At 50.8% G+C, this 10,167-nt stretch overlaps 1 protein-coding gene across 2 annotated transcripts in view; it reads right to left on the bottom strand.

The window, feature by feature from the left end:
- Positions 1 to 10,167, bottom strand: part of Acvr2b (activin A receptor type 2B) — a 31,641-nt gene that overhangs the window by 5,677 nt on the left and 15,797 nt on the right. Inside the window, exons 2-5 of one of the 2 annotated variants that reach the window (XM_026779150.1) lie at positions 1,354 to 1,561; positions 932 to 1,041; positions 656 to 807; positions 434 to 592 (exon numbers count right to left, since the gene is read on the bottom strand). In XM_026779150.1, coding sequence (XP_026634951.1) covers positions 434 to 592; positions 656 to 807; positions 932 to 1,041; positions 1,354 to 1,561 — 629 coding nt within the window. The remainder of the gene's footprint in view (positions 1 to 433; positions 593 to 655; positions 808 to 931; positions 1,042 to 1,353; positions 1,562 to 10,167) is intronic. The other variant, XM_005348086.2, reaches the window with a different exon arrangement.

The raw sequence follows: 10,167 nt of genomic DNA, 5'->3' as shown, positions 1-10,167 counted from the left end.
CAGCCTGGTCTACAGAGCTAGTTCCAGGACAGGCTCCAAAGCCACAGAGAAACCCTGTCTCGAAAAACCAAATAAACAAATAAACAAATAAATAAAAATTTTGTAAAGGGCAGAGAGCCAGGCATGGTGGTACACACTTTTAATTCCAGCACTAAAAGTGGGAGTGGAGGCAGGTAGATCTCTGTGGGTTCCAGGCCACCAGGACTACATACTGAAACACTGTCTCGAAAAAAAAAGGTGGGGTGCAATAAAGGAAAGACTCAGTGTCAAACTCCAGCCTCCACACACAGACCTGTGCAAACATAAACATGTAAACCACATACATAACATGGAAGTAAAAGCGAAACCCAAAACCAGCATGGGTCAAAGTTTGGCAGAGCCTGACCCTGACTCCAACTTGGACCACAGAGAGAGAAGATGGCCTGGCACTCACCTGGAGCGGGAAGATCTTTACAGCCACGAAGTCATTCATGAGCTGAGCCTTCCAAACGCAGCCAAAGCGACCCCGAGCCTTGATCTCCAGCAGCTGCAGTGGCTTCAGGCCCACCAGAGGGGATGGGGGTGGAGGTCCGGGGTCCTGGGAAAGCAAGGACTAAAAGGAGTCTGTCCAGCAGTCCCTCCTCCCTGCCCTGCCCCCACGCTGACACCGGCTCACCTCATGGACATCCACGTGGCCGTAGGGAGGCTTGCGATGCCGATACATCCAGAAGGCCAGCAGGACAATGAGGGAGAGGCCCCCAATGGGCAGCAGCGAGTAAGCCAGTACCGTGAGCAGGGTGGGGGCTGTCGGGGGTGGCTCGTACGTGACTGGGGGACACACGGAGCCTGTGTCACACAGTCTGCCCATTCCAACACTCCAGTAGGTCCTGTAGCCACTCCCCACTGGCTTCAGGTTGCCCCACTTAGACCCCTCTTCCCACGGGCTCCTCACCTTCTGGGCCTCCAGGCTCCGGCAAGTGGGTGAAGCGCTCGTTGCAGAAGTTGCCTTCACAGCAGCAGAAGTACACCTGGGGGTTTTCCTCAGTGGCCACACACTCCTGCCTGAAGGCCCAGAGCCCACATTACAAACTCTGGGACAGGGAAGGCAGGACTCTCCCGGGCCCCTCCCCACAGACAGAGGAGCTCCCGGGAACACCAGCAAGCAGGGTTCACCCTCTTCCCTTGTAGAGCGACCCAAGTCTAAGAGGGACAGCCAGGTTAGACAGACACTGAAATGCTGCCTGAGTTCAGGAGAGCAAACACCACCAGCACAGGTGCTTGGGATCCTGGGCACGGCAACACAAGCCGTTTGCCTACTCAGGTACCCTGAAATCAGGGGGTGACTTCAGCAGCAGGAACGCGCCCCCTGCATACCTGTCGTAGCAATTGAAGTCATCCAGCCAGCAGCCCTTCTTCACGAGTTCGATAGTGCCCGAGCTGTTGCGCCAGGAGGCGTAGCAGTGCAGCCGTTTGTCCTGCTCACCCTCGCAGCGCTCCAGGCCGCTCTGGTTGGTGCGCTCTAGCTCCCAGTTGGCGTTGTAGTAGATGCACTCCCGAGTCTCAGCCTCCCCACGCCCAGAACCTGTGCCCCCAAGAGGAGAGAAGCTGAGCACAGGCCAGTGACACCTGGAGAAGACAGCAACCCACCCCTCTGCCCTGACACTGGACCCTCACCACCCACACCCAGCACCTGGAGGACCAGGCTAGGGTTTTCTTCCTCCATCCCCTGCCCACACCAGCCCATAACCACGGAACTCGTTCTTGCCTGGTACTGCAGAACACCTAAGCTTATCGGAAAAGAGGAAAGCTCCCGGGGTCACTAGGGGACATTTTTCTCAGACAGGAGGGCTAGGCTGCAATCACAGATCAACTTTGCAGCTGGGTTTGCCACACCCACCCACTCTTACACATTCTTTCCCCAACAGGAGCTCCATCAGATAGCTGAACACTCCTCCACACAGCCTATTCAGCCAAGCCGTCCGTCATCAACCCTACCAACCAGCCACAGCGCCAACTGCTCTGCCCACAACGACCCCATTAGACTTTGGGAGCAGGATGGAAAAGAGTACACAAGAGCCAAAGGAGGCCGGCCCTGTCGGCCCCTCATGACGAGGGGGTGGTATTTACTACCTCACTTCCAGAACCCTGTGAGGAAACTCTAAAGGAAAGTGTATTAACTTGGCCTGTCCACACCCCAGCTTCCTCTAACTGCCAGCAGACCTGAGGGCAGCAGCGTGCTAAGCTCCTGATTGAATTCCAGGGCCCAGTGCAGAGAGGGGGATCCTGACTGGTTATTCACAGAGGAGTCTTCACTATGGCAGGTCAGGTCGCAACCACCATCACATCTCCCAGCCATGGTAGGAGGCTCCTTCCAGGGTGTCCCAGACTTGGGCAAACAGCCAATCTCAAAGTGTCAATCAGAATGGCAGTACCCAGCCTAGCCCAGATAAAAGGTCTCAGGATCCAGAACAGGGCTCAAATAGAGGTAGGCACTGGCTTCTTCCAACCAGGACCTCACTCACAGAGACACACGCTAGCGTCCCCAGTCAGGACTCTGTTCAAGCACAGGGCTTACATCTGTGGGCAAGATTCTGAGGGAGTGCAGGCTTTAAAAGAAAGCCTGAACAAGTGCCCAGAGCCTGGGTGGCATGTTTACTGCCCACATGCCCCAAGCTACTTGTGGCAGTAACTGGCAATGGAGCTCAATGAAGTACCCAGTCCAGAGAGAGCTACTTCTCTCCAACCTGGACCAGCAGCCACGTTAGCACGGAGCTCCTGACATGTCCAAAAAGCGTGTGAGTAAAACAGTCCAAACAATGCCCAGGAGGAAGTGAAGTGTTGGCGCCACGAACACTTGGACAAGGAGCAGAAAACTATTATTATTAATTATTTGTGTGTGTGTGTGTGTGTGTGTGTGTGTGTGTGTGTGTGTGTGTGTGGTCTTCTGAGACTCGGTTTCTCTGTGTAGCACTGACTGCCCTGGAACTCACTCTGTAGACCAGGCTGGACTCAAACTCAGAGATCGGCCTGCCTCTGCTTCCTCTGGGATTAAAGACGTGCACCACCATGCCGAGCTGAGAAGTAGAAGATTGTTCATTTGTATGTGTCCTCAGCCATTGCTTCCTAGATGCCCAGCTTCCCCCACAAGACTGGAAAGCTGACCCCGAACACATGGGTAGGTGCACATGGGCAGAGTTCTGTGGGTACGCTGGTTAAGGACTTTGAAAAGAAGGGCTAACAAGGCTGGGTGGCCTCAGTGTGAAGCACTGCCCCTGCAGACGCTGAGGACAGACCACGGGCATGGTGGATGTGTGGTTCCATGAAGCCTAGGCTCAACCTCCAACTCCGGAGGGCATCCACCTCCACTGTGACAACAATCAGCCCCTTCTTCAGGGTCGGGAGTCACAGGGGAACAATACACACAGAGGGGCCTGAGGCTGCTCCAGCTCCTCTCTCCAGGCCACTGTCAGGCAGGAGTCCCTCTGGCACTTCCTGGGAAGTCCACCCAAAGACTCAAGATGTCACCTGAGCAACTGACCAGACCCCTCAGACTCCAAATCCCGCTCTGCAGCTTTGCCTGCTCTCCTAGCCACTCTGTGGAGCGGTGACTGACAGCCCCTGCCTCCTAGGGTTGTGGCGATCCTTCCAGTCCAGACCTCACACCAAGCCAGCCTGCAAGCCTTGCAACCCACGTGACATTCCACACCCCTCCCACACCACACCCAGGCTGCTGCCAGCTGGAGACCCAGGGGCCTCCCACGTCCTCTCTCCTGCCAGGCGTGCGCGTGTGCTCGCTCTCTCTCTCTCTCTGTCTCTGTCTCTCTCTCTCTCTCTCACACACACACACACACACACACTCACACAGGCTATTTATAGCCAATGGCAGAATTCCAACCGCAAGGCCACCTAGCCTTTTAATAGATGAAGGCCTCCCGCCCACACCCCCTGCAGTCAGGTCAGGAGTCTTCAACTGGCCTTGCCTGCTCACCCATCCCACCAGTACCCAGGACCACAGCCAAGGCAGCTAGGGATGGGGAACCTGGAGGAAAAGGGTGGGCGAAGCTGGAGCATGAGAAACACACGCACAGCGCATGTGCATGAACACTGTGGGGCAGACACTGGGGAGGAAAGCCCAACAAGTACCTACAGTTTACCTTAGAATCCGCCACCCAGGAGCTGAGGACACAGCTCAGTGGTTAAGAGCCCTTATTCTTACAGAGGACAACATCCACCTGCAACTCCAGTTCCAGGGGACTCCAATGCCCTCTTCAGGCCTCCATGGGCACTGCACATACATGGTACACATGCATGCAAAATAAAAATACCCAAAAAATAAAAATCTTTTTTTAAAAAAATTAGGCAGATCTCTGTGAGTTCCACCTGTAGGTGTGTGCCAAGCAAACACCCACTTGGCACTTAGCTAGCTCATGCCACACCCTGAGCACTCTACAGATCACAAGAACCCCAAAGGGCCACTTCACAGAGGCAGAACTGACGCACAGTGGCTCTGCAGCTACTCCCTGAAAGTCCCGTGCTTCAGTAGGCCCACCAGTGTGATCGCCAGTGTGATCTCACCCTAACTCCGCTGTCCTCCGGCTGGACCCTCAGGCTATGGGCAGCAGTGACGTAAGCACCACAAAGCTGCCCAACCTCTGTGGGCATTTCCTCTCAGACATGCTGCGACATCCTTCTCCAGAATAGCTGCGCCGGTTTGTAAGCAGCTTCCCTGGTCAGAGCCTCATCCACGCTCCCATGACACAGATGGCACCTGCCCGACTACAAACCTTTCCAGGGAACCATTCCCATTTCCCTCTGTGTGGAAAGGCTGGAGAGATGGCTCAGCAGTTAAGAGCACTGCCTGCTCTTCCAAAGGTCCTGAGTTCAACTCCCAGCAACCACCTGAAATGTGAGCTGGTGCCCTCTTGAGAAAGAGACCTGGTCAGACTTCCTCATTAACTTAGACCATGAGACCCAACATGGACAGGTTCAATAGAACCGCTGTATACCTTGTATACTTCAGCATTGCCAGGGCATAAATTTCATTTTCTAACTTTTGGAAAGTCTATGTTCTTGGGAATACCCTGCTGATAACTGCATAGTAACCCCACCCCACCCCAGCTTGTCATGTCACAAAGAAGGATGCCTGTCTGGTGCTAACATGCCTAGGATGTTTCCTGTGTTTTCCCAGGTTCTTTTCCTGCCCACTTCTATTTTCTACAATTCAATCTAATGTTTTCTTAAAACCAGACATGTGTTCTAACATTCATGATTTAATGTTTTTTAAATTCTTTTTCTTTTTTTCCCTTCCAGTTCTGGAGATCAAACAGCACTTCACGCAAGCTAACAAGCTCTACCACTGTACTGCGCTTAAAATGTCCTACGTTGCCACTTTGACCTGGAAGGGAAAGTTCACTTCTAGTAAAGTACCTAGTCTGAAGTGTAGCGCTTGGGCTGTAAGCCTGAGGCAATCAGCCTTCCTGCCATCTCTCCCCGGAAGTGGTTTAACTCCAATACCTTTCCGTTTTCATTAATATTTGATCCTCATGGGAATAAAATTTTAATGTTTTATATTCAGTATTTAATATTTTTGCTGCCTGTATCTATCTCCAGAACATTATTTGTGGTTTATACAGCCAAGATTGTTTTTTTGCTGCTATAATGGGATCTTGAGACTAGGTATATTAGCTACTTCAGGATTTATTCTGGCTTATCGCTTGAGGGGAGGAAGTCTGCAGGGATGCTTGCATCAGAGGCAGGAGTGTGAGGACGCTTGCAGCAAGGGCGGGGGTGTAAGGACGCTTACAGCAAGGACGGAGGCGTAAGGATGCTTGCAGCCAGCATGGGCAGAGGGGTGAGGATGCTTGCTCACTGGGATGGTCCAAGAAGTAGTGACAAGGTTTAGAAGTAGGGTTGAGCTACAAAACCTTAAGGCCACCTTCAGTGACCCACTTCTGGCTAAGCTGTGACTCCCAAGGGCTCCAGAACCGGTGAAAACAGCAGCACTAGGGAGTAGGAAACAGTATTCCAACACATGAGCCTACAGGGAACAGGTCACACACCACAACGAGATTTCTTACTGTTTGGGGATTCAAATGCTACAAACGTTTTGCTTGGGCTTTTCTTTTTTTCCAGGATACATCTTATCTCTGGCTGGCCTCAGACCTGTGATCCTATCCTAACCTCCCTGGATGAGTTGTGTGCCACCACCTCTAGACTTGTATTGGAAACTTAACCCTCGATGCAAAAAGGTTGAGATGAATGGGGCAGGGTGGCGGTGGTGGCGCATGCCTTCATCCCAGTACTTGGGAGGCAGAGGCAGGTGGATCTCTCAGAGTTCGAGGCCAGCCTGGTCTAAGGCTCAAAGCTACACAGAGAAACTGTCTGAAAAATAAGAAAGAAAGAAAGAAAGAAAGAAAGGAAGGAAGGAAGGAAGGAAGGAAGGAAGGAAGGAAGGAAGAAAGAAAGAAAGAGAGAGAGAGAGAGAGAGAGAGAGAGAGAGAGAGAGAGAGAGAGAAAAGAAGAAAAGGCAAGGGGGATGGGTCATGAGGGCCCTTACTTCATAGGTGGATTAATTAGCAGAGTGGGTTGATGATTGTGGGGTAAATTATAAACAGCCTCCCCACTCTCCCGCCATGTGACTCCTTCTACTGCATGAAAAATGGCTAAGGCTCCCATAAATGTTAGAGCCACGCTCCTCACCTACTTACAGACTGTCCACGTGTGGTACTGCTACAACAGCAGCAACGGGCTAAAATACCCACCTTAGCTATTTTCTCATCACTGCGACCCTAACAAACAACCTAAGGGAGAAAGGGATTGATTATTTGGGCTCCTGGTCCATCACAGCAGGTGAGGTGCTGAGCCTGGAAGCCAGTCCACAGCTTTCTCCTTTTCTCTTTTTAATTTAGTCCTGATCCAGGGTGGGCCACCGAGTCCAACCTCCCTGGAGATACCCTCAGACACATCCAAATGGTCTTGGTTGCCTGTTAGCCCAATCTTGCTGACGGTGGAAATTAACGATCACCTACCTACCCCCCTTTCATATTGTCCAAGTTCATGTCACTTGGTAATTCTTTAAGATCTCACTCCCAACCCACCATTTCTTCATTTCACTGTCTAATCTGTTTCTCACTTACTTTATTTTTATTTTTTTAATTACTTATTGTTGTTTCATGTGCACTCGTTTGCCTGCAGGCTTATCTGTGTGAAGATGTCAGATTCCCCGGAACTGGAGTTACAGGGAGCTGTGGGTTGCCGGGTGGGTGCCGGGAACTGAACCAGGTCCTCCGAAGAGCAGCAGTGCTCTTAACCACTGAGCCATCTCTTCAACTCCCTTATTTTTATTTGTAAGACACGGCTTCTCTCTGAAGTCCAGGCTATCTTGGAAGTAGGTAGAATAGGCTGGCCTTGAATTCAGAGTTCCACCTGCCTATTCCTGTCAAGAACAGTACCAAGCTTGCAAAGTATACACAGAACCCAGGGTTTGATGCCCAGCACCTAGAAAATAAAGAATAAAATAAAAAAAAGCCCCACACCTGTGTGTGTGTGGACCAGGAACAGAACGCAGGACTCCGGGAGAGCGAGCAATGCCCTGACACCAGACCATCTCCACAGTCATCACCACCATCCTGGGCCAATTCTGATACTCTGCTCTTTGGTCACTTCCAGATCCCCTCTCATTTATTTTTTACTTACTTTTATTATTTTTAATTGTGTGTATAAGTGCAAATGAGTATAGATGAGCTTCAAAGTCAGAGGCATTGGGTTCCCCTGGAGCTGAGTTAGATGTGATTATGAGCCCTGCATGGTGCTGGGAACTGACCTTGGGAACATCTTTAATTTGATTTAGAGTTTCCCAGAACAGGATGATAGGAACTTTTCTAACTTCCAGTTCATGCTTAGAGTGACAGATTCTTAGAGGAACTGCTCGTGCCTCCATCCGCTCCCCTTTCGCCCTAGGCTGAGACAATACATGATCTTGCTGCTTTGTCAGCCACAGGCTGCACGGTCTCGCTAAAGGCAGGACGCCAAGGAAGCTTAAGACAGGAGGCCCCAACCTTAATTCAATGTCTACTGAACCCGTGTCTCTAATTCATGGAAATGGGCAAGATTACAGGAATGAGCAATTTTTAGCAAGGTGTGTATGTCTGTGTAAGAGTATATACCCGGGACTGGAGATCTGGCTCAGAAGTTAAGAGCACTTGACTGCTCTTCCAAAGATCCTGAGTTCAATTGGTGGCTCACAGCCATCTATAATGAGATATGGTGCCCTCTTCTGGCCTGCAGCAGACATGCAGACAGAATACTATATACATAACTAATAAATAAATCTTTTTTAAAAAGAAAAAAGTATGGGCTGGAGAGATGGCTCAGTAGTTAAGAGCACTGCCTGCTTTTCCAAAGGTCCTGAGTTCAATTCCCAGCAACCACAAGGTGGCTCACAACCATCTGTAGTGAGATTTGGTGCCCTCTTCTGGCCTGTAGGGATACAGGCAGGCATATTACTGTGTACATAATAAATAAATAAAATTTTAAAAAGAGTATATGCCCTAAAACTGGGCAGTACTGGCGCATGCCTTTAATCCTAGCACTTGTGAGGCAGAGGCAGGCAGATCACTATGACTTCGAGGTCAGGCTGGTCTACAAGGAGAGTTCCAAGACAGCTAGGGCTACATAGAGAAGCCCTGTCTCAAAAAAACCAAAAAAGAAAAAAAATCAAAACAAACACGTGTACCTGCTGTGCATGCGAGTACCATGGAGGTCAGGGGTGCATGTAAGATTCCCCAGAGCTGGAGTTACAGGAGTTTGGGAGTCACAGGGAGTGCTAGGAACAGAACTCGAGTCCTCTGGAAGAGGCAGAAGTGATGAACAAACAAGGAGCCACGTCTGCAGCCAAGGACAAACAAGCTAGGCTGGTGGAGGGGCACGGCGTGTCCAGCATCTTCATGCTCTTCCCTCGCGTTCCCACGCATGCAGCTCGCTACTGCTCTTAGCTTTTCAGACTTTGCCACTCATTTGTCCACTATAAATGCCACAGAGAACCCAAGAGCATTTCCCAAAGCGACAGGAAAAAACCAGGACACCTCACATCACCTCTAGACCAGACTTCATCAACAAGTCCCTGACAGCACTGTTCCACGGAACAGGGTGTGGTTCAGGGCCTTCTGCCAGCCCTTTAATTCCTGAAGAACACTGGCGTGTGCCCGCCCTACCAGGTGAACACTGGGACTACAGGAATACATCCTGACTCCGCTGCACACAGAGCTTTACACCAAAGCTGAACCCACAGAAAGGAAAACTCAGAGCTGGGGAGTGGACAGAGAAGAGGAACTGACCACACAGACCCCCCGACTGGCCATGGACAGAGCTGGGCATCAGGACTCCCTCACCGCAGAAAACATCCAAGCCTTGGCACTCTATGGCATCAGATGTCACCATAACAATTAAGTAAAAAGGAATCCAAAGACAGAGGATGGGCCCGTTCGGGCAATCAGACCCCGACCCTCATGGCTGGAGGCTGCCTTGCCCAAACCAGTAGAGACGACTAATTCCTGGAGGCATATAACAGACTCTGGGCCAAAAGGAGCAGGCCACCTCAAGCCGGAGGCACACTGAAACAGAGGGAAGAGGGCACAGCAAACATAGGCAATTAGCTCTCATAGCTGAGGCTCCCAGGACCCAGCCTATCCCCCTCCACACAGACCAGAAGGTCCTCCTCAGCAGAATCTAACTGGCTCCCCAAACTATCTAATCAGATCTCCACCTATAGGCTCAGTGCTCTCAACCTGCATTCTAGCCCATCTTTAACCTAAATGGCACATGCTAAAGAGCAGGGATAGGAAACCAGAAGGGCGGGGCTGGAGAGATGGCTGAGCCGTTAAGAGCTCTTCCAGAGGACCCGGGTCCAATTCCCAGCACCCACATAGCAGCTCACAACTGTAACACCCACAGACAGACAGACATACAGGCAAAACATCAATTAACATTAAAAAAAGAAACCTGTAAAGAAAACATTTTACCCCTATAAAAAGTAGGATAGACAGCAGTGTGTGTCTGTGTGTGTCTGTGTGTCTATGTGTACACAAATGTCTAGTAAGAAAAAAATGCTGCCTAATTCTACCAAAAGCAATCTATAGATTCAATGCAATCCCCATCAAAATCCCATCAAAATTCTTCACAGATCTGGAG

Source organism: Microtus ochrogaster, chromosome 5, assembly GCF_000317375.1.
Source record: "Microtus ochrogaster isolate Prairie Vole_2 chromosome 5, MicOch1.0, whole genome shotgun sequence".
NCBI classification, from domain to species: domain Eukaryota; kingdom Metazoa; phylum Chordata; class Mammalia; order Rodentia; family Cricetidae; genus Microtus; species Microtus ochrogaster.
The sequence above is the reverse complement of the archived record's forward strand: the minus strand, read 5'-3'. Positions and strand labels throughout refer to the sequence as shown.